Below are 23494 nucleotides of genomic sequence, written 5' to 3' on the forward strand. Positions count from 1 at the left end.
CTGGCGACTTTATTCAGGGGGGTGAGGAAAACAATGAACTACAATTGGGTTATTTCTCAAATAATCTGAAGAGGCGCGAGTCTCTGGGGCCCCAGAGAGGAAGGATGGGACTCTGGAAACTAGAATGCAGAGAGGGACAGGGGTGGGACTCTGGGTGTCTTGAGCGGCGGGGCCGGAGGTGGGGAGAGGGGGTGCATCTTCCATTCAAGGCCAGGCGCCCCCTAGGGGCCGCTGCCACTTCCACTGCCACTTCCGCTGCTTGCAGCGTCCAGGATCCAGGTGCGAGGGCGTCGGGAGCGCCGGAAAGTGGTTTCCCGGGCCCTCCGTGCGTGTCTGGGACGCGGCAGCACCGAGGTGGAAATGTTGAGGCAGTGACCAGAGCCAGGATCCGCCACTGGTACCGCGTAGCCCAGAAACGAGCGGCAAAGTTCCGCTCCGTCAGCAAAAGTCTGGCGGGAAGGGGTGAAGTTTGGGTCCGAGTTGGTGGAGTCCAGCTACCCTGGGGGCAGCGGCGCGATCTTAGGGCAGGAAATTCTCACCTCTAGGTCATCCCGGGAGTCTGGGGGCAGGGCCATAGTGGGGGTGGGGCCTTGGGGAGTGCGAGGTTTTACTGGGTCCCAGGGGGCTCGGGTGGCAGAGAACCAGATGAAGGCTGGGGCCTTGGAGAAGGAGACTCGGGTTTCTGGGCCTTCCAGGGGGACTGTGGACGGGCCTAGAGCAGAGACCGTCCTTTGGGGAGGGCAAATCCAGACTCAGTGGGCCTTAGGGAGGCTACAGGCATATCCTACTGTGGAGATTGGGCTGTGGAAGCGGGAAGGATGGGAGTGGGGGCCTTGGGAGTGCCAGTCCGGACTCTGGGACCTAGACGGGCTAACCCAGGACATAGTGAGGGGAAGTATCAGTCTCTTCCTGGCTTCCTCTGTCCCATGCTCACCTGCCCATAGGTGGTGCAGCCAGGCTCGCAGCCCCTCTTTTCTAGGAGTGGGAGCCAAGTCGGGCTGCAGATGATATCACTTTCGCAGGTGGCAAACCTGGGGATGGTGTGTGGAGAAAAGAAGGCGGGTGAAGACTCCGCAGCCACGTCCTAGTGGGATTCCTGCTCTCCAAGGCTTTGCCCCGGGTATGTCCCTTCCCCAGATCCAGGCACCGCCTCTTAGAACCACGCTCCTACAAAAGCCATCCCCTAGATTTCAGCCTGCCCCATATTCTCTAAACTTACCAGGGCTCTGTCACTTCAGGCCTCACACCTGCCGACCTCAGACCATCTATTCCAGGCCAGCCCCACCCTTTTAGCTTCTCTTTTCAATCAAGAGGCCCTCCCCTTAAAAAAAAAAAAAAAGCCAGCTCCATGGAAGGCCAGTCCTCCGTAGTGCCAGTCTTAGCAGCGGGTCCTCCACAGGCCCCGTCCCTTTCTACCTAGCCTCTAAACACCAGGCCTCGTCCTGTACACCTTGGTGGCTTTGGACGCAGGCCACGCCCCTTCAGGCACCCGGAGGATCAAGCTGCAGATCCCCCGTTCGGCCCCGCCCAAGCCATAGACCACACCCCTCACGCCCCGCCACTCCTACCAGGCATCGCAGAGCTCCGAGCAGAGAGGCTGTGTCTGGCGTACCCCCAATAGCAGCAGGTGGAAACGACTGCGGAGGGCAACCTGGAGGTTTCCCAGGAAGGATTCACACCTGGATATCGGGAGAGACAGGCCCAGATAGGTCAAGGTGCGCAAGGGCTCTGTCCCCTGGTCGGGACAGCTGGAGCAAAGAACACAAGGAAACACTGGAGGTTGCTGTACTTGCCCGGGGCTCAGCTCCCCACAGCTCCCTGAGACGATCCCAGGGTCCGATGCCTCTGGTGTGTTCATCTCTGAGGGACAAGAGTGTCATGGAGAAGGGGACTCCAGTGAGTTGCCATCTTGGATCCTCAGGTAGGGTTGGGGAACCAAGGCTTGGGGTTCCTCTGAACGGGGAGACCCCAATTATATATGTTCTCTCAAACATAAAAGTTAAAGACACTTCGCTTGTGATGCAAATGGAGCTTCAAGAAATAATCACTAATCATAATCAGCTTATCATTTATGACAACCTGGTGGTGATATAAATTCTCATATACTTACATATACACTTTTACAACATCCTTATGAGGTAGGTCTATTATTTCTCCTCCTTTCTTAATGGCCCACCTGAGGCTCAGAGAGGTTAAGTGATTTGCCCAGGGTCACACAGCTATGAAGTGGCAGAGTTGGGATTTGAACCTAGGCAGTTTGTGCTGTTTAACCACCACTAGACCCAGGTGCCTCCTCCGGTCACCCTAAACCCCTCTCCAAAGGAAATTCTGGCATTGTTATGGTTGAGTTGGGGTTTCTGGTTGTTAGAGTTTAGGCAAAGTCTGGAATACTTACCTGCCAGGTGTAGCTGGCTTGTGCCCAAATTGGTCACCAGCCTATGGTGTCTCTGGGATCTAGCTGGGAGTGGGTGGCTCCCTCCACAAGCCCCCAGCAGGATCCATGCCAGGGTCAGTTGCAGGGCCCAGGCCAGGCCCCTGGGTCGAGTGCAACCCCTGCAGACCATGTCCACCTGAGATAAGAGTCAGCTGGGATACAGGGTGAGGTTCAGCTGTCCCTTTCTGGTAGCTCAGGGTGGCACTGTCCTGATACGCAGCCAGGAGACAGTCCCAGGCAGAGCAGAGAAAGGGCAGCTGATGAGGAAGCAATAGCCAAGGACCCTCAAATCCCCGGGGGCCACCAAGGTCTGTCTCTGACCAAGGAGCCCCCCCCCGTCAGACTCATGTCCCCTCCATCCCTTCAGGTGCAAGTGTCCCCACCCCTGTTTGACATTGGTTCCCTTCCCCCCCACCCCGACCCAAAGTGGGATCTCCCACCCTATGGGCCCTCAGGCAACCTCCTCCGTCCTCTAAAGGGACCTCCCCAGATCTTCCAATCCCCCCTCTTGTCCAGTAATTCTTCCTTCTCTTCTGCCCAGTCTCCTCCCTCCCTCTTGATCCCTGCTGGCCCCTTTCATGGTCACCTTCTCTCGGCCCACAATCAGCTTAGGGGCTGACACCCAGGGCTGGACCTCTGGACCCAAGCTTGGCTGTGGCAGGACTCGGATTCTGCCAGTGGGATCCAAAGGCCCCAGGGCAGGGGGAACTAGGGATCTGTGAAGACACGGCAATTCCCTCCCCCTCTCTGCCCCCTCCGGCCACCCCTCACCTGTTAGCCGGACTGGAGTCTAGGGCACTGCTGAGACACCTCAGGGTCAAATCCAGGAAACAGCTGAAAGGGGCGTGGTTTGATGCAGGGGAGGGATTTCCCACCACCCCGCCCTCTGCTCCAGCTGACCAAAGACCAGAGGATCTGAGGCTGGTGTGTATATATCCTTGTGTTTGTCTTTATGTTGAGCTTGTGACTTAAACTCTGTATATGTGTGAGGAGATGGATGAGGGTGTGTGTGTGTGGGATGAGGGTGTGTTTTGTGTTTGTGTATGTATTGAGTGGGTATGTGTGTTTGTTGTGTGACGATATGTTTATGTGCGTCTCTTTAGTGTGTGGTGTGTGTGTGTGCTCAAAATCTGGGTAAGGAGGTCTGTAAGTGTTCCAAGAGCCAAGTGTGTCCAGTTGAGTAAGAGTCAGATAATAAGTGAAGGGGAGGGGGATGAAGGATTAGGATAGATGTTGTGCAAATTATTGTGAATAGGTCACTGGACAAAGGTTATTGACCATGAATGTTGACAATGAGTGAACAAGAAGGTGTTGTCATGTGTGGAGAGGGTGTAGGACTCCATCTGACATGTGTGTGTGTGTGTGTATGTGTGTGTGCCCCTTTGCAGTTTCTGTGAATTTGTGTCCCTGCAAACATTCCCTCAATTCATTCAACAAACATTTATTGAGCACCTAGTGTGTGCCAGATTCTGGGGATGCAGTGTAGTGACTAAGACATGAAAATCTCAACCCTCATAGAGCTGATAGTTTAGTGGGGGAGTCCAGTAAGAAAAAACAGCCCTCTAAAATAAAATAAAATAGAAAAGAAAAGAAAAACAGCCCTCCAGTGGGTATGTGAGTGTATGTATATGTGTCCATGTTTTGCATTGGGAGGATAATGAGTCTGTATTTTGGACAAGAGTTTGTGTGCAGCTGAGCTTCCTTTGGTTTGGGGACGATGAGTGTGTGCTTGTGTTGTTGAGTGTTTTTATGTGTTGTTTGTGTATGCCTGCATTGCCGAGTGTGTGTATGTCTGTGTTTTCTAAGTATGTGTTTGCACGTGTGTTTCCAGAATGTGAGTTTATGTGAATATGTGTTTCTGTGTTTGCTGAGTGTGTGTTTGTATTCTGTGTTTATGTGTTTGCATAAGACTCTCTGTGTCTATGTGCTAACTCCATGTTTGCAAATGATTACATGTGTTTGTGAGTTTGTGTTTGCTGAGTATGTGTTTGTATGTGTGTGTATTTGCAGAATATGTGTTTTTGTGGAGTATGTGTTTGCAGGGTGTGTGAATGGGTATATGCGAGTCTGTTTGTTGAGCATGTGTTGGTACTTTCGTGTTTGTGTGTGTATTTTTTTGTGTGTGTGTGTGTGTGTATTTGCACAGTGTGTGTGCGTGCCTGTGCTTGTAGAGTTTGCATATGTGTTTTTGTGAGCAATGAGTACTACCACAAATCTCTCTCCCTCTTTTCTCGGATAGTGAAGAGTTTTTGTCTGTCTCTTTTACTGATGTACTCCCAGAATCCAAAACACTGCTTTGCACACAGTAGGTGCTCAATACCTGTTGAGTAAATTAATCAGGAGGCACTGTCTCCTGGCCCCTCTAAGGACACCCACTGATGTCCTGGAAGCTTCAGCAACCAGTACTCAGTGGACCTAGCCTTTCTCCGGTTCATCCTGGGGTAGTCCAGGGTGCTCGTGGGTCTTATCTGTCCAGCCTCTAGGCTGTGCCTCCCGACAACCCTTCCCCTTCCCTAACCTCCGCCCCCAACCTGAGCTCATATTTCAGCACTACGGACTGGAGCGCTAGAAATCAGCACCACGGAGAGCTCCCGCGGCAGCCGGCGGGAGAAGGCGCGTCAAGAGCGGTTTCCCGGCCTTGGACAGAGAAGTGCGAGGAACAGACTCAGCGAGATGGCAACACGAACATGCTGACAGAGACAGAGAGAAACAGACCGAGACAACTCAGGCAAAGGCGCAGAGATGAGCAGACAAGCGCCTGGGGAACACCGGGACCTAGACCTCGCTGTAGCCCCCTTTGACAGGCAGGGGTCGCTCCCGCCCAGTGACCGCGCCCTCCAGGGTCTTCGGGACAGTTATGGACTGAGACCCTTGGGAAGCCCCCACCCCACCATGCCCTCCAATGCCAAGACTGGCGTGGGGAGGTCTCCGACGCTTTTCACTACAACTAGGGGAAGCATGGTTGGCTTGGCCTCAGCTGCAGGAACACTGCGGGGGAGTGGTGAAAATCGCTTCGGCTGCCCTCCTCCCCAACCACCAGCTAATCGTTCCTATAAATACGGCCCAGCCTGGCCTGGCTTCTTAATCCTGACGATGAGGGAGGGGATCGCTAGGGAAGCGGGTTGGTATAAGCATGTAAATGATTTTCGGAGGGGGCTTCTCCCGTAAGGACGGGTCTCCTCAGTGCAAATACACACTCTGTAAGAGTGTATCTCCTTGGGATGTGAGGTCTCGTGGGTGGGGACAATTTCCCATAGAGAATATGGCTTTCGTGGGGTCTTTCACTGAGGGTAACCTCACCAAGCTCCCCAAGTGAAATATCACCCGCGGGGATCTTTCTCTACGAAAATGTCTCCTCTTTGGAGGGTGGGCTTTTGAGAGGAAGCGTCACCCCTCAGAGACCATCTGTTTTAGAAATGATTTTCAGGGTGAGAGGAGTTTCTGATTGGAGAGGGCCTCCCTATGGAGACTACCTCCCCGTGGGAATGTGTCTCTCTGAGGGGGTCACCGCGGGGAGGAGGTTGTCTGCATAAGGAATATATCTTAGTGAGACTGTCTCCTTTGGGGTGTTTCTTGGGTTGGGAGTCTACCCATGGGCATGTCTCTCCCCTGGCGTGTCTCTACAGGGGTCTCTCGGTAGTTTGACTTCCCTGGGGACATCTGGAGGCTCCTTCCCCCTCTTGTCCGCCGCCCCCGCCCCCCCCGGCCCCCCCCCCCCGCCCCCAGCGCGGGCAGCCTTGGCCGAGGCCGGGCTCGGGCGCCCAGACGCAGTGACGACGCCGGGTCCGCCCCACTTTGCTCCGCCCCCGCCACCTCCCTGCCCCCTCCTCCCCCCCAGCCGCCGCCGCCGCCGCCGCCGCGGTCCCCGCGGCTTCTCACTCCCTCCCGCCTTCCGCCTCCCGCCTCCCGCCTCCCTCCTCCCGCCGCCGCCCCTGCCGCCGCCTCCCACCTCCCTCCCCGGGGCCGAAGCCTCTGCCGCCGCCGCCGCCATGGACGATTCGGGCCTGATTCGTCGCCGGAGGCTGCAGGTACTCGGCAGCCCTGGCCCCGGGTGGAGGGGAAGGGGTCGGCGCCCTGGGGCGGGGCCCGGCAGGAGGCGGGAGAACTTACGCCAGGGTTGGCCCAGGCGCCCTCTCCCATGGCCTCGGGACTCTACCTAAGGGGAACGCGGTGGCCGCGCGTCCCGCCGCGCTGGGGACCCCGCCCCTCAGGGGCCGCCCGGGGATCCAGGGATCTGACAGAGGGGGATGCAGCCTTGCGCTCCCCTCGAGGATAACCCGAGGGGCTCCCGGCCCGTCAGAGGGGGAAGGGGCTGGGATCGAGGTCTTTGCCCTGGTGCCCAGCCAGGCTGGGGGTGAGGGGGCGCAGAACAAAGTTATTGCCCCAGGGCCCGCGCCCCTCGGGGCTGCCGGCGCCGCAGCAGTGGTAAACATATTTGTGCTGCAGCCTCGCCCCTCACCACCCCAGGAGTCCCTTCCTGAGGCATGCCGACCCCCTGCGACCTCCACGCACCTGCTCGGCCACCAGGATTCTTCCTACTGCCCTAATTGGACAGGCATCTAGACAGCCTCCCTCCTCACTCTTCATTCCACCCCGCTCCACTACAACACTACCCCCCCACCCCCACTCCGCGATCCTCAAGTCCAGCCCAGCTTGTGGGTGGGCGGGAGCGATTTTTAGCTCCTTGCAGCCTTAGACGATGTTGGTCTCTAGGCTGCGCAGGCGCAGGAGACGTGGGTCCACTGCGCGGAGTGGGACACTGAGGTTTGCTGTGGAGTGTGGGGAAGGCGGGGACAAATCCAGGCGTCAGGAACTCCCACATCCTAGATGGGTGGGGATTCTGAAGCTGAGAAGGGTTCTCTTCGGTCTGCAGCATGCACTTCTAAGGGTTAATACGGGGGTTCGGTGTTGGCCCCAAACTAACCCCAGAGAGGAAATCGGTCAAATCTTCACCCTAAGGTTTGCCTGGCATCTGGTCTTTCTGAGCCTCCTTGAAGCAGCCCCGAGCTAGGTAGTCCGGAGAAGTTTATATAAAGCCTAGAATGGGCCCAGTCTCAGGCTACATCCCTAGCCTGGAGCTTGGAAAGAGAAGGAGAGGATTCAAACCATCACCCAGGGGCCTCGTCCATCTTTGGATGGGGCCATTTCAGAGGGCAGGAAGGACTTCCCTGGCGTCTGGATGATGCTGGAGCCAGACCTGAGTTTTAACCAGAGCCCAGATGGGCTCTTCAGGTCTTCCTCGGATTTCCTTCCTTTCCCTGGGCTGGGTTAGGAGAACGGGTTCTGATAAAAGGGAGGGAGCTGCTGCAAAACCAGAGCAAGTGCTGAAGCAGTTAGACTGGGTCCGCGCCGTCGGGTCCCCAGAAAAGGGCTGAAACGGGCGGAGCCTGCATGGGGTGTGTCCCCGCCCCCTGGGCCGGCGCCGACTCCTATTGGCTCAGTGCCACGCGGGACTTAGCTCTCCAGCGCAAGACCACGCCCCCAACCCGGGATCCTCCCACTCATCCACCCATCCTTCCCCAGGCTTCTAGGCCGAGGGAGCTACTCCACCGAAGTCCTGCCCGAACCTCTTCCCTTCTGGCAGGGTTAACCACTTCGCAGCCTGAATACACTCTCACACACTGGTGCAACCCCTTAGGAGCTGTCCCACAACCACGGAGCTCCCAAGGTCCCCTGTGTGCAGTTGGGATCGTACAGCAACCTAAGTTCGAATGCCCCGGCCACAGGGCCGTCCGTTAATCACGAAGAGATGCAGAATCCGCTGGGCAGAGCAGCTCTGCAGCTGGGGATGGAAGTGGCGTCTGTTTACACGGACGCCAAGGATCCAGATCCTCTACCTCTCCACCTTGCCCCTTTCTTCGACCCTAAAATGTTTAGGGATGCTAGCAGATGGGGCTAGAGTCGAGGACTTTTCTAGGTAGCACTTAAAGGTCCCCCTGGGGCTCACCCTCCTAGGCCCATTGTACCCGAGTCTGGAGTACCGGGCTCCGTGGCGGGGAAAATCCAGGTCTTGATTTTGATTGTGCCATTGCAGCCGCCTGGCCCTGGCTGGCCGGCTGGTCCAAGGGGCTTGTCCAAGGGGCCGCTCATTCAAGCTGATCCTGCAAAGACAGAGGGAAAACCTGGTATAGATTTCCGGTCACCCCTGGCTCAGGATGGCAGGGCTGCCAATCTGGACAGTGTTCCTTTTGACGTCGACCATCCATCTGTCCTCTGTACATGGGAGTGTGAGGTCCCTCTGGCCCATCTTCTGCCATGCAGCATGTCCATCCACAATAACTCCTGTTCCTATGACCTAATATTTATTGAGCACTTACTATATGCTAGACACCATACTAAGGTGCTAGGCACCTGCATCATCTGACAGAATCCTCTAGAAGGAATGGACTATCGGAAGGTCATTTGCCAAGGTTATAAGTGGCAAAACTGGGATTTGAACCCGGGGCTTTCTGCTATCAGAGATTCTAGAAAAATCCTAGAACACTCCTCATTTCTCCCTTGTTGGAGTCCCCACCAAAGGGCTTTTGGAACCCTAACCTGAATCTTTCTGCCTGCAGCCCTACCCAATCCCTTTTATTCACCTTAGCCTGTGGACACAGAACTGGGTGGAAGGTGATGACCCTTCTCCCCAGTGCTCTCAGAAAGGCGTCCAGACCTCTGTAATTTCTGGTCCCTGTAGTGGTTTCCTGTGTGCTTGACAAACAGAATGCAACCTTCTTGTGATGTGGACAGAGTTAATACCTAACTTTTTTTTTTTGTTGCCACACCGCATGGCATGTGGCTTCCGTGACCAGGGATTGAACTTCGCCCCCTCCATTGGAAGCACGGAGTCTTAACCACTGGACCACCAGGGAAGTCCCAATACCTACCAATTATTATCACTGCCATTACTGAAAAAGACCACCCAGCCATCACCTGATTCCCATGTCAAATCTCAGTTTGAGCCACCCTAACTCTCCCCACCCCAACTCTGTGAATCTGATTGAGAGTGGGGTAGAACCATTGAGGTGTGGAGGAGTCATTCATTCATCCATCCAGTCATTCACCCTTTCATGCTTGAGCATGCCAAGTTTATTCCTACCTCCAGGCCTTTGCAATTCCCTCTACCCGGAATGCTCTCGCCACAGAGCCTCCCAGGGCTGACTTTTATTTTTCAGCAACAAACTTAAAAATCATCTCCACAGAGCAGACCTCTGTAACTATCATGTCCCCCTCCTAGCCATTTTCCATCACATCACCTTGCTTAATTTTATTCATAACATTTATTTCTGTCTAAAATTATTTCATTCACTTCTATGTTAATCTTGGTTGTCTGCTTCCTTCCTTTCAATGCTAGTCCCCAAAGGGCAGGATTTTTGTCTCATTCACGGCTGTGTCCCCAGTGCCTAGCACGGGGCCTGTCATACAGTAGGTGCTCAAGAAATATTTTTCAAATAACGACTCCTGGATGTTTTCATTTGCACAAACACATACTGAGACGCCAGCTCGGGAGTCCTATAGGGGGCCCTCTGCTGGCCTCTGGGGGTCGGGAGAGGAATCACCCTGGTACCCTTTTCCCCTAGGAGCCCAGCCCTCACCTCATGGCCAAGGGCGCAGGTGACCATGCTGATGAAGGACCTGTCCCATCCCACCTCTACCCCTCCAGGGGGCTGACAGGGCTTTTGGGCAGTGGCTGCTGGTGCCCGCTGACCTCTATCCTTTTGCTCCTTTGCCTTCCAGAAAGATTTGCCCCTGCCCCGGAAAAGCAGCAGGTGAGCCCTGGGGAGAAACGCGCGGGGCTGGCCGCCCCTTCTCCGGCCCGGGTGGGGGGCGCCAGGCGGGCGCGCGGGCGGGGCCAGACGCGCTGGTGCACTGCAGCGCCCCCTCCTGGCTAGCGGCAGCCGCAGGCCTTCCCCTCCCCCGCCCTACCCTGCCCGCTGCGGCTCCAGCCTCCGCCCCGCGCGTTTGCTCCCCGCGCCGCCGCCGCTGCCGCACCTGCCACCATGTCGCCGCCGCCGGGTCATGTCTGACTCTCTCTGGACCGCGCTTTCCAATTTCTCGATGCCCTCCTTCCCTGGCGGCAGTATGTTCCGTCGCACCAAGAGGTAGACCCCCGATCCCTCAGACCCTGACCTGGCCCTTCCCCCAAAACCGCCCTCCGGCTGCTGCTGCAGGGCGGGGCCCGGGATGCTGCACCCGGTCCAGCTGCGCCAGAGGTGCTCGCTCGCGCCTTCCTGCCAGGGATGGGGCTGAATGGGGGGCAGTGTGGGCTGAGGCTGGGGGGACTGCACGCTAGAAAGGACCGCCGCGGGGGGAGGGGGCTGCGCCTGGTGGGGGATTGAGGCGCCTTTGTCTGATGGCGCTGCGGGCTCCGGCAGCCCGGTGAGGGTAGGGGAAGAAGGGGAGGGTGGGGGGCTTAGCACCCTCAGAACAATAGCCGCAGCCTGGCCTCCCCCCACCCCCATGCCGCGTGCTCTGGCCGCGCGAATATGCTCAGTCACTGAGCCGGGGAGGGGGGTGTGTGCGAAGAGAATGGAGGGGCTGGAGGGTCCCTCTTTGGAAGCTGGGATCCTGAGGGGCAGAATGAAAGGGGGGGCTTTTATCATAGCACAACCGCCCCCCAAAGAACACAGCCTCATACGAAAAATAGTGACACATAGCGTCACTCAGGACATGATGTCACACACACATACACACACAACAGCCCTAGTGTCCCAGATACACCCGGGAGCCGCCACGCGTACCCAGCCATATGGTGGCCATAGGTCAGAGGCACACACAGACACACAAGGACACTCGCAGCATCACACAGACAAGTAAGCCCACAGGCACAGTGTAGTGTACACTCAGTAAGATGTCACATGCCTGGTGATCCACACACACAATTGTGCCATCTGAAATGCACACAGACACATGTGTGGCAATGACATCCGTGCAATGTCACAATATACGATATCACCTAAGCATGTCATATGTTGTGCCACACGGATGATAGAATAACAGACACAGAATCTTGCAGAGTCGGAGACACACACAATATCACAGGTTTTCACTCATTTTCATCCATGTCACACACAGTGGTATGCTCAGACGTGCCCAGTGTCACAGGGTGTTAAACTCACACACAGTAGATGCCACACGGGAACACACATGGTGAATGTCACACTCAGACACAAGGACAGTATCTCATACAGACTCAGATTGCTACACAAAGACAGACACGTAGCAGAAATCATGCATCACGCACACTTTACAGCACACAGTGGCACATCTAGCCATGGACAAGTGGCGTTACACTGTGTCATATAGACACACAAAGCCACAGGTCATGTCACACAAGATAAACCCAAGGACTGTCACACATGATGTCACACTAGGATGCTCCCAGTGCTGAATTCACACACGGGTGCCACACCTGGATACACACAGCGAATGTCACGCAAGGACCCAAAGACACACAGACACTCAGTATCTCCATTAGTATCACGTGGACATGACTATCACCCCTGACTGATACACTGTGCCATGCATGGGCACACATGATCCACACCAGGAGTCTTGCACATACACAACACATACGCATCACCTCCCATACACAGTCCTACCGAAGCCTCCACTGCCTCCTCCTCTGAGCAGTCCTTTGGGAGCACATCCAAGCACACACAGTTGGGAGACAGGTGGGGATCTGAGATGGGAGGACCGCGGGTTGGGTGCACAAACTCACTGGGCTACGGCCGGGTCCGGTCCCTTGCCTCGCCTTCCCCGCAGCTGCCGCACCAGTAACCGGAAAAGTCTCATCCTGACCAGCACTTCGCCCACGCTGCCGCGACCCCACTCCCCACTGCCTGGACACCTGGGTGAGACAGGTGGTGGGTTTGTGGGCCAGACTAGAGGAGGCGTGGTCACAGGCGAGGGGTGTGTCCATGCCACAGGAGTGGTGGTCCAGAGTCTAGACGGAGAGGACCGGGATTGGACAAGGGGCGGAGCCATCTTGTGTTGGCTTGGCCGGTCCGCAGGGGGACGGGCATTTGTGGGCGGAGGCCCAGGAGGAGCTTGATTGGAAAGGGGATGGAGCAGAAAGGAGGAGCCATACCTAAGGGGCGGGGCCACCTCGAAAAAGACGGAATCGGCCTGGAGAGGGGCTGGGCTGACTCGGTAGCCAAAACATTTTGAGAGGCAGGGCCACAGCTAAGGGGAGCGGTCCACCCATACGTGGGTGGGATTAGACTAAAGAGGGGACAAGCTGCTGTTTGGAACCCGCTTTGAGGATCAGGAGGTTTGATGGGATTGCCTTCTATCCCAAGCCTGAAGATCCCTCTCTTTCCGCCACAGGTAGCAGTCCCCTGGACAGTCCCCGTAACTTCTCCCCCAACACCCCCGCCCATTTCTCCTTCGCCTCCTCCCGAAGGTGAGTCCCTCTCCCCAGGGCCCCAGAACCCTGGCCATACCCTCCCTACCCACCGTCTGGGCCACCATCTGTTCCCCTTCTAATTGCACCCGAGTCAGGCCTGAGGGACCCGCAGAGTGCCCCAACGTCCTGGCGGGAACAGGCACCCAGTCTTAGGGACGGGACCTATAAGAAGGCGGGGCCAACCACCAGTTCAGAACCAGGGAAGGGGCGGAGCTTCCTTTGCCGCGGAGTGAAAGCGCTTGCGCTATGGGGCCTGGGTCTTAGTCTCCCAAGCCTCGCTCTCCAGGCCAGGCGTTTCCATAGCAACAGGACAGGGAAGCAGGGAGGAAGTGCGCAAGCGCAGACTGCTTGATGCCCATCGAAAGACTTGGTCCTTGACGTGGGGGAGGGCCCCTAGGGCTATTTCTCGAGGGCCCAAGAGGAGAAATCTCAGGTTTCCCTCCGGGGGTCTCTGTGGGTTTCTGGAGTGTCCCTAAGATGAATTTTCTGGGGGGCTTTGTCGAGATTGGGGGAGAAAGAGAGATTCTTTGAATTTTGAGGGGGAATCTTTGAGGAGTCACCAGGGTGTTTGGGTGGGTCTCTTTGTTTTTTGAACTTTATTCATTCTAAAAACGTCTGAACAACTGCTGTGTTCTGAGACCTGGGATATGGAGTGAACCACATCCCTTCTCTATCCTTGGAGTTGAGTTGGGGAGGCAACGCAGGTCACCGCAAAGGCTGGTGAAAGCTGTGGGGTGCGAGTCACAGGAGACTGTGGGGACAGAGGACGGCTCCCTTGGAAGAGTGGGGATTCCCTGCGACCGTGGAATTCAGCTGAGGGCAATAGGGAGCCAGAAAAGGGCTCCAAGATTGGGCCGGATGTGGTTGCCTACATGGAGGGTGAGCTGGGAAGCAGGTGAGCTGAGTGAGGTCACTGCCTGGAGAGAGGATTCCAGTGCATGGGAGTGTGTGTACACGTGAGTGTGCAATCTGTGTGCTGATGGGGATGTGTGTGAGTTTGTGAGGCTGTGAATATGGGAGGCAGCCCATGCCTGTTTTGTATCCATGGGTGTGTATCAGCGTGTGAGAGTGAACGTGTGTGACTGTGTACTTCTAGGGTTGTAAATGTGTGTGTGAATAGCTGAGGAAACATGTACCTCCATGCGTGTCTCCACGTGAATATGTAATTTGTGTGGGAGTGTGAATGAGTGTGTGGCTGAGAGTTTGAATGCGTGACTGACTGCGTGAGGGTGTCTTCAATGTGTGTCACGTGAATGTGAAAGTCTAGAGTGTGTGGGGGAGTGTGTGTGTATGTCAGAGTGTGTGAGTACCAGTCTCTGTAAGTATATATGTCTATATGTGACTGTACGTCTCTTTTTTCATGTATGATTGTGTGTTAGCCTGGAAACATGTGATATTTGGGTCCATGTATGGAACAGTGAATGCATGTGAGTGTCTGTGTTGAAGAGTCACGTGGTGTGAATGTGTGTGACTTTCAGTGTGTGAACTCAACCGTACTAGTAACAGTAATACTAATGGGTGTAGCCACGAGAGTGATTGTGTCTGTGGGAGCATGCATGTGTGTGTGTGTATGAGGAAGGAGTATTTCTTCTCTGAAAAGACCCAAGTGATCTTCCTCTGAGAATTTTCTCATGGGGGTCCTCTAGCGGTCATCTTTTGGGGTCCCTCTGGGATGACTTCCTTGAGTGGGCTTTTTTCACTTTGGGGGCTTGTTTGGCATGAGGTTGACAGGAGAGGAGTATAAATGGGAAGGAGCAGAGAAGACTGATCTTTGCTCCAGGTCCCGGGTACCTGGCTGGAAGACTTCCTCTTTACCTCCTTGACTCTGGGGGACTTCAGGAATCTCAGAGTGCAGATATATTCCCCCACCTCCTGCTCTGGCCACGGCCAGTGGTTTCTCTCACACCTTGAGGAATGGGGCTGTCTGGTGGGGCCTGGCGGCCTCTGAGCATGTCGGCTGGGTTCCAGGGCGGACGGACGCCGTTGGTCTCTGGCTTCACTCCCTTCGTCTGGCTATGGCACCAACACGCCCAGCTCCACCGTCTCGGTGAGTGTGGCAGGCGGGGCCGGTGGGTGGGAGCCGCGGGGGGCTGGCTGGACTGGCCTAAATGAGAGCTTTGGGTTTCTCTTGTTCTCCAAGGGTGTCATCTGTCCATCCCTTAGTGAGTTCCAAGTCCCCTCCAAGGTCCTGTTCTCCATCTTCAACATATCTTCTTGGGGGTCCTACTTACCTCGGACTTATTTTAATTATTTTACTTTTTTACTTATTTTACTTACCTCGGATAATGACATTAAGGCTCATGTGTTAAACCAACTGCCCAAGTGTCTGCAGCTGGCCAGGGCCAGGACACACCCCTTTCACCCAGAGCCCATTTGCTCCCCCACTGCAGTACCCAAAGTCTCTCTCTCCATCTGCCCTCTTTTCTACATGTCTCTCTGGTTCGCTCCTCCATATATTGGTATGATGTTCAGCAGACTTTTATCACATGACTGTCATGTGTGTGGGGCTCTACAAGCTGGGCCTGGGCCCAAGGATTCACAAAGCCCTCATGGGAGGAGACAGATGAGTAAGAAGGCATTTATAACTTGGGGTGCTGGGGTGGTCGGAGCTGTGACGGGGGTAGCATAAGGCAAGGGGATGATAGCAGAGGGGAGGCACCTGACTGAGCTGGAAGGAGGGTCAAAGAAGGTTTCCTGGAAGAGGTGGCCTTGAAGCCAAGACAAAGGATCAGCAGGGGGTTGGCAGGTGGAAGAAGGGAGGGAAGGGTGTTTCAGCAAAGGGGAGCAGCATGTGCAAACTCCCAGAGGCAACAGAGAACTTTTCACATTTAGAAAGGTGAAAATAGCCTTGTGTGGCTGGAGCTTTGGGTTGGAAGTGGAGGGATGGAGGTGAGGCAGGCAGCAACCCTCCTCATGCTGGGACTTCTTGGCCAGGATCGTGAGGTAGATTTTATTCTAAATGCAGTGGGAAGCCATAGAAAGGCTGTTTTGCTTTATATTAAATTAAATTAAAAATTCAGTCTGACCTACTGATTCTGTAGGTCATAGATTGTGTGCACTGAAAAGATTAATAGATAATGATGGGTTGGGGAGTTTTAAGCAAGAAAGTGAGTGATATCATGTTGAAAAAGATCATCCTGCCTGCAGAATCAGGTGGCTGTCCTTGTGTTTCTCCACTGATGTCTGTGGGTCTGTGTTTGCCCCAACTGCATGCCAGGCCCTGACTGGGGCCAAACAGAACCAAATCCCTGCCCTGGAGGAGCAGACAGCAGTAACAAATAAGTCATAAAGATGTACGGTAGTAAGTAATGAGATAAGAAGTCAGCAAGAAGAAACGAGTTGGGGCAAGGAGAGGGAATGATCCGTGTGGTCAGAGGAGGCCTCTCGAAGGGTGACTTTAAAGCAAAGACTTGAAGGAGAAGTGATCCATAGTAGATGTGTCACAGACAGAGGGAACAGTCAGTGCAAAGGCCCTGAGGCACTAGTGTGCCTGGTTTGTTCAAGGACCATCAAGGAGGCCTGTGCAGCTGAAGCAGAGCAGGTGAGGGGGAGAGTGGGAGGAGGTGATGGCAAGGAGACAGGATCAGATCTTGCAAGACCTTGTGGGCTGTGGGGAGGACTTAGGCATTCACCATGAGTACCGTGGGAGCCATGGAGAGTTCTGAACAGAGGAGGCATGAGACTTGACTCAGGTTTTCACAGGTTCCCTCGGGCCACATTCATGTCTGTGTCACTGTTCTCATCTGTGTCTGTCCCTGCCCCCTCCCCGCCCCCCTCTGTTGCCAGGAATCCCGAGCTGGGCCTTGGGATCCAAGGATCATAAGCCAGGTCCAGATTCTGGCCTTGCTCAGTGGCCCGCCAGCCGCGGGGGTCCCAGACCAGGGTCCCGAGCTGTGGGGGAACGTGGTGGCTCTGACCCCGGCCCCGCCCCTCCCCCCAGTCTTCCTGCTCCTCCCAGGAGCGCCTGCACCAGCTGCCCTACCAGCCCACCGTGGACGAGCTCCACTTCCTCTCCAAACACTTCGGCAGCACCGAGAGCATCACGGATGAGGATGGTGGCCGCCGCTCCCCTGCGGTGCGGCCTCGCTCGCGGAGCCTCAGGTGGGCCTGAATCCCCCTCCCCGTCCAAGCTGGTGGGTCTGGGGGCTCATGCCCTGCGAGGCGCCTGTCTGCAGTTTTGGAGGAAAGTGGCTGGACGCGATGGGCTTCTCTCTCCTCAGCCCCGGGCGCTCCCCCTCCTCCTACGACAACGAGATCGTGATGATGAACCATGTCTACAAGGAGAGGTTCCCGAAGGTGAGGCGGGGCAGGGGGCGGCTGCAGGGAAGCGGGGCGGCCGGAGCCCTCGCTCGCTTTAGCTCCGCGCGCCCCCTGGCGGCCGGCGCCGCGCCGTGCAGGCTTTGGCAACCACTGCCTCTGGGCTGAGCCCCGCGCCGGCATCCCGGCCCTGCCTCCGTCCCTCCCACAGGCCACCGCGCAGATGGAAGAGAAGCTGCGCGACTTCGCCCGCGCCTACGAACCTGACAGCGTGCTGCCGCTGGCCGACGGCGTGCTCAGCTTCATTCACCACCAGATCATCGAGCTGGCCCGGGACTGCCTAACCAAGTCCCGCGACGGCCTCATCACCACCGTATACTTCTACGAATTGCAGGAAAACCTGGAGAAGCTGCTGCAGGACGTGAGTGCACCAGGAGGCCGGCCACACCTCAGGCTCTGAACCCCCAAATCAGGCTCAATGGCCCCATAGTTTCCTTCATCCCACATCCACTCAGGGGGCGCCTGCCACGTGCCAAGGGGCTAGTGTGGATTGAAGGGTGGAGGAGAAAGACTAAAGCCCCGCTCTAGGTCTGATGGAGGAAGCAGGAATTTATATATACACGTATCTATTTCACAAAATGCACCTTTTGCCTTTATTTCATCAAAATCACTATATTGTTATAACCAAGATTTTCACATAATTTGGTGATATTGACAGTAATAATGTAAAAGTTTCTTTTATTTTTTTCACTGTTTTAATTAATTTTATTGGAGTATAGTTGATTTTCAACGTTGTGCTAGTTTCTGCTGTACAGCACAGCGGATCGGTTATACATATACGTATATCCACTCCGTTTTTAGATTCTATTCCCATATACGTCATTACAGAGTATTGAGTAGAGTTCCCTGTGCTATACAGTAGGTTCTTATTAGTTATCTATTTTATATATACAATAGTGTGTATATGTCAATCCCAATCTCCCAATTTATCCCTCCCAACCCCCCAAACAGGAAGCAGGAACTTAACATCCTTCACCTCCTTCAGATCTTTACTCAAATGCTACTTCCTCAAATGGCATCAGGACTGAGACTAGGATGAGGCAGGTGATTTTTTTCCCTCTTCAGAGCATTAATTATTGAAAAGAAAAAGTATGTTAAAACTTAACATTAAGTTTAAATATTTTATTTATAATTAAACCAAAATTTGTTATAATTTAACTTTCCTGGTTTTAATGGAAACGAACTAATCAGTAATACTGTTTTCATTAAAATCATTAATCATTTGAAAAACATAAAAACATGTAGAGACGGTCCCACACGTTTCCTTTTGATTCAAGCTCCAGTATGGTTTGGCCCAGCCTTCTGGGATCCTGTCCTTATTTAAATTTTTCTGGGAATTCCCTGGCGGTCCAGTGGTTAGGACTCGGTGCTTTCACTTCCAGGGCCCAGGTTCAATCCCTGGTCAATCCCTGGTCAGAGAACTAAGATCCCACAAGCCTTGCGGCCAAAAAATAAATAAGTTTTGCTTATCATTTTTTTCTGCATTAATTTTGATTTTTCAAATAGTGCATTAAAATATTAGTTATCTTGAAGACTGAGGGTTTTGGTGTCCAAGGTGACTGCCTCATTTGCCTCACCATAGTCCTGACTTTGATAGGCATGATAGATAAATTAATACGTGGCCTGTTTGATAGAAAACAGGAACAGGAGAGTAGAGTAACGGCGATTGAGAGTCCTACCAGGTAGTGGAGTGTGATTTTGGATTGGAGGGTTCAAGGCAGGGCTCCATGAGGAGTTGACAACTGGGCAAAGACCTAAAGGAGGAGAATTAGGAAGCCATGCAAGGATCTGAGAAGAGAGCATGCCAGGCAGAGGGATTTTTAACTCGGCCTGGATTATAGAGCTGTTTTGAAGATGAATTGAGTGAGTGAAGGTTTTAGGACCATGTTTGCTGTAACAATAATGATTATTTTTACCATGTGGCCTGGGCCTCAGTTTACTCATCTGTAAAATGGGACAACAGCAGCAGTATTGTCCGTTCCTGTGGGGATGGGAGAGAAGCCTGGCTCAGGAAAGGCACCTGTGAACCACACCCCCAATATGCCCTGCACCCCAGGCCTATGAACGTTCCGAGAGCTTGGAGGTGGCCTTTGTCACTCAGCTGGTGAAGAAGCTGCTCATTATCATTTCACGCCCAGCGAGGCTGCTGGAGTGCCTGGTAAGGGGGCTGGGCATGGGCGGGGGGCAGTTGGTGGGGGACTGGGGAGGGGTTGGCTGGGACACCTTGGAGTTCACCCTGAGCGCACCCTGCCTTGCCTCAGGAATTCAACCCCGAGGAGTTCTACCACTTGCTGGAGGCAGCCGAGGGCCATGCGAAGGAGGGCCACCTTGTCAAGACGGACATCCCCCGCTACATCATCCGCCAGCTGGGCCTCACCCGTGACCCCTTTCCAGGTGCTGGCTGCTGGCTGCAGGGGACTGTGGGTGAACCAGCTGGGACCCCAGTCTCCACTCACTCTCATTCCCTTCCTAGATGTGGTACACCTGGAGGAACAGGACAGTGGCGGCTCTAACACACCTGAGCAGGACGACCTCTCTGAGGTAAGGCCAGGTGGCCCAGCAGGCAACACTCTGGTCTGGCCCGACTGGTCGGGGCTCACCTCCTGGCTCTTTGTCCTCAGGCTGGGTGGACCTCTTGGTCCCCACTCTGAGCCTCAGTTTCCCCAACTCTAAAATGGGTTAATAATAGCTCTTCCTTCATAGGCTTTTTTCTTTTCCTGGTAAAATACACATAACATTGTTATTTACTACATTCACAATGTTGTGTGGCCATTACCTCTGTCTAGTTCCTGAACATTTTCATCATCCCAAAAAGAAACCTTGTGCCCATTACGCAGTTCCTCCCCATCCTCCCTCCCCCACAGCCCCTGGCAACCACTGATCTGCTTTCTAGATCTTTCTGTCTCTATGGATTTGCTGAATCTGGATATTTCATATAAATGGAATCATTCGCTCTGTGGCCTTTGGTGTCTGGCATAATGTTTTCAAGGCTTATCCCTGCTGTAGCACAAATCAGTACTTCATTCCTTTTCATGGCTGAATAAAATAGGCCACATTTGGTTTATCCATCGTTCATCAATGGACATTTAGGTTGTTTCCATCTTTTAGCTATTGTGTGAACAGTGCTGCTGTGAACATTTGTGTACAAGTATTTGTTGGAACAAATGTTTCAGTTCTTTTAGGTACATACCTAGGAGTGGAATTGCTGGGTCACATGGTAATTCTATTTTTAATTTCTTGAGGAACACTGCATGGAGTTTTGAGTGGGTTGAGTGTCTCTGTGTGTTAACAGCTCAGCATAGTAAAAATTACTATAATTCCACCTCCCAGGCCAACCACACTCGGTAGATGTTCCACATATCTGGTGGAGATTGCCCACCATAATGGTCATGCATGTGTTTTCTCTGAGCTGCCTAGTGTTTTCAAAAATGTGAAACAAAATATAGAAATCAGAAGATTAAAATTAGAATCTGGGTTTGTGCCTTTTTGAAAAATTAGAAGTTCTGACAATACTGTGATGGAACCAGCTGACATTGAGTGGGGGCTGGCCTATGATATGGGGTATCCACACCCCAGCCACCCATGGCTCTCACCTGGTATGCCTGACCCATGAAGGCATTTGGATTTGTGACTTTTGTTTCAAATTGTGTCTATGAATTCACACATACATACACACACATCTGTCATATATATATATATATATATGTATATATATATATTTTTTTTTGAATCTCATTATACATGCCATTTGTTTAATTTTTTGAATAGGTAATGGAATGACATCACTCAAAAGTCTAAAACTCTAAAAAGGTATTTATCTTTAATTGTTGTTTGTAGGATCCTATGTAATTCCATTCAATCGAACTTGTGAATTGAGTGATTCAAATCTTCCATCTTCCTATTCATCTTTCTTTTTTTGCCGGATTGATCTGATAGTTTCTGAGAGCCATGTGTTAAATTCTTGTTCTGAGTAATTTCTCTTTGTAATTCTGTCAATGTTTGTGTCAGACTCTTTTGGGCTACATTTTTAGGAGTGTAGAGTTCAATATTTTTATATCTCATAGATCTTTTCGTGAAATATTTATGTAATAAATCTCTTGTCCCTAAGAAAAATAAATATTATTTTTTAAAAAGACATACAGTGAAAAATCTTATACCCATTCTTGTCCCCCATATCCCTATTACCTCAAATATGATTATATTTTGTCCCCTTTTTTACACAAAAGCATACAGTAATATTGTTCCTTACCCCCCTCCCCATTTAACAAAATACTTTGGAGAACTTTCTAATAAGTGTACAGAGATATTCCTCATTTTTAAAATGTACAGGACTTCCCTGGCAGTCCAGTGGTTAAGACTCCATGCTTCTACTGCAGGGGGCATGGGTTCGATCCCTGGTCAGGGAACTAAGATCCTGCATGTGGCGCAATGCAGCCAAAAACAAAACAAAACAAAACAAAACAAAACAACGGTACAATATTCCTTTAGATTATATCCCCTCGTGTTTATTTAACCAATTTCCTGTGTATGGATTGTTTCCAGTCTTGCAATGAGCAGGATAGTACATAGGTCATTTTTCACATGTGCAAGCATATTTGTAGCATGAATTCAAAAGTGAAATTGCTGGATTAAAGGGAACATGCATTTGTAATTCTGATATACACCCAAGTACCTTTCATGGGGGCTGTACCAATTTATACTCCCAACAGCAAGGTATAAAAGTATCTGTTTCCCCACAGCTTTACCTACAGAGTGTCAGCTTTTTGGATTTTTTTTTTTTTTTTTTTTGCCAATCTTCTGAGTGCAAAATGGTATCTTGAGGTAGTTTTAGTTTGCCTTTTTGTCGTTATATGTGAGGTTTAACATTTTTTCACATGGTTAAGAGCTCTAACTCTAATTCACATATCTTGCCTATTTTTTCTCTTCAATTGTTAGTTTATTTGTTGATGTCTGAGAGCTCTTTATATATTAATTAGAGTGATTAGCCATTTTGTAGGTTTCTTTCCTAATGGAGAGAAGTTAGGTATCAGTATATGGCTTCAGGGTCAGCCAGTCTTGGATTCACGTCTTGACTCTGTTACTCCCTCACTGTGGCACTTGGATGAAGGACACACCCACCCCCTCTGTGCCTCAGTTTCCCCATGTGTTAGGTGGAATAACAAGAGTGCCAGTCTCATGATGATGATGGAGTGGTCTCCCTTTTTCCCCTGCAGGGCCGAAGCAGCAAGGCTAAGAAACCACCTGGAGAGAATGACTTCGAGACCATCAAGCTCATAAGCAATGGTGCCTACGGGTGAGCCACCCGGGGCTCTGGCGGGGGGAGGGTGGCGGAGGCCGGGTGTCTCGGAGGTGATGGCCGGTCCTCGCTCTCTCCCCCTGCAGCGCCGTCTACCTGGTGCGGCACCGGGAAACGAGGCAGCGCTTCGCGATGAAGAAGATCAACAAGCAGAACCTGATCCTGCGCAACCAGATCCAGCAGGCCTTCGTGGAGCGCGACATCCTCACCTTCGCTGAGAACCCCTTTGTGGTCGGCATGTTCTGCTCCTTTGAGACCCGGCGCCACCTCTGCATGGTCATGGAATATGTGGAAGGTGTGGCTGCCTGCAGGGCTGCAGGGAAGATGAGGGGATGCTCGCTAGTCAGGGCTGCTGGGGGTGGCCTGCCTGAGTCCCAGTCACCAAATTAACTACCCACCTGTATGTTTATCCAACCATTTATCCATCCAGTCACTGATCATCCATTCCATCTGTTTATTTATATCCAGCCACCTATTGATTTATCTTCATTTCTCTCAATATAGATACATCCATCCAATTATCCACCTTTCCTTCATTTCATCTATTTATTTGCTAATCCATCTGTTTTTCTATCCATATATCTATGTGCCATCTCTCCATCCATCCATCCATTTGATTATCCGTCTGTTTGTCCATCCATATTTCTGTTTATCCATTACATTGTTATTTATTTTATTCAAGTATAGTTGATTTACAATATTATATTACATCTTTTTTTTTTTTTTTTTTTTTTGTGGTACGTGGGCCTCTCACTGTTGTGGCCTCTCCCCTTGCGGAGCGCAGGCCCCGGACGCGCAGGCTCAGCGGCCATGGCTCACGGGCCTAGCCGCTCCGCGGCATGTGGGATCCTCCCAGACCGGGGCACGAACCCGTGTCCCCTGCATCGGCAGGCGGACTCTCAACCACCGCACCCCCAGGGAAGCCCTACATCTATTTTTTAAAATTAATAGACTTCACTTTTTAGAGCAGTTTTAGGTTTATAGAAAAATTGATTGGAAAGTACTGAGAGTTCCCACATACTCGCTTCCCCCTCCCCCCAGTTTCCCGTGTTATTTA

At 52.7% G+C, this 23494-nt stretch overlaps 2 protein-coding genes across 30 annotated transcripts in view; one reads left to right on the forward strand and one right to left on the reverse strand.

Moving 5' to 3' along the window:
• Positions 1–12362, reverse strand: RTBDN (retbindin). Of its 28 annotated transcripts, none has more exons than XM_060296987.1 (8): positions 12138–12362; positions 8416–8535; positions 3206–3268; positions 2396–2553; positions 1794–1860; positions 1569–1679; positions 935–1031; positions 1–499 (listed from the first exon to the last, which is right to left on the reverse strand). In XM_060296987.1, exons 1-8 carry the CDS (start codon positions 12209–12211, stop codon positions 50–52), a joined length of 1140 nt encoding a protein of 379 aa, XP_060152970.1. In that variant the 5' UTR covers positions 12212–12362; the 3' UTR covers positions 1–49. The 28 variants fall into 28 exon arrangements, with proteins under 28 accessions (XP_060152970.1, XP_060152972.1, XP_060152973.1 ...); XM_060296989.1 differs by lacking the exon at positions 12138–12362 and adding an exon at positions 12019–12103; XM_060296990.1 differs by lacking the exon at positions 12138–12362 and adding an exon at positions 10409–10691.
• Positions 6360–23494, forward strand: part of MAST1 (microtubule associated serine/threonine kinase 1) — a 26271-nt gene continuing 9136 nt past the window's right edge. Inside the window, exons 1-13 of one of the 2 annotated variants that reach the window (XM_060296985.1) lie at positions 6360–6462; positions 10154–10185; positions 12182–12270; positions 12746–12821; positions 14793–14871; positions 16765–16925; positions 17045–17120; positions 17293–17502; positions 19198–19299; positions 19403–19535; positions 19615–19682; positions 22355–22434; positions 22524–22732. In XM_060296985.1, the coding sequence (XP_060152968.1) occupies positions 6424–6462; positions 10154–10185; positions 12182–12270; positions 12746–12821; positions 14793–14871; positions 16765–16925; positions 17045–17120; positions 17293–17502; positions 19198–19299; positions 19403–19535; positions 19615–19682; positions 22355–22434; positions 22524–22732 (1354 nt within the window). In that variant the 5' untranslated portion in view covers positions 6360–6423. Of the gene's footprint in view, positions 6463–10153; positions 10186–10346; positions 10519–12181; positions 12271–12745; positions 12822–14792; positions 14872–16764; positions 16926–17044; positions 17121–17292; positions 17503–19197; positions 19300–19402; positions 19536–19614; positions 19683–22354; positions 22435–22523; positions 22733–23494 lie in introns of those variants that run through there. The other variant, XM_060296984.1, reaches the window with a different exon arrangement.

This window comes from Globicephala melas, chromosome 3, assembly GCF_963455315.2.
Source record: "Globicephala melas chromosome 3, mGloMel1.2, whole genome shotgun sequence".
In the NCBI taxonomy this organism is placed as follows: Eukaryota; Metazoa; Chordata; class Mammalia; order Artiodactyla; family Delphinidae; genus Globicephala; species Globicephala melas.

Excerpts from the sequence above, each read along its gene's own strand:
- RTBDN (XM_060296986.1), bottom strand. The coding sequence starts at position 6,867 with ATGTTTACCACTGCTGCGGCGCCGGCAGCCCCGAGGGGCGCGGGCCCT. Across the intron at positions 1,680-1,793 it reads TGTGGGGAGCTGAGCCCCGG|GTGTGAATCCTTCCTGGGAA; the intron begins GCAAGTACAGCA and ends CCCGATATCCAG. Across the intron at positions 1,032-1,568 it reads TCGGAGCTCTGCGATGCCTG|GTTTGCCACCTGCGAAAGTG; the intron begins GTAGGAGTGGCG and ends CACCATCCCCAG.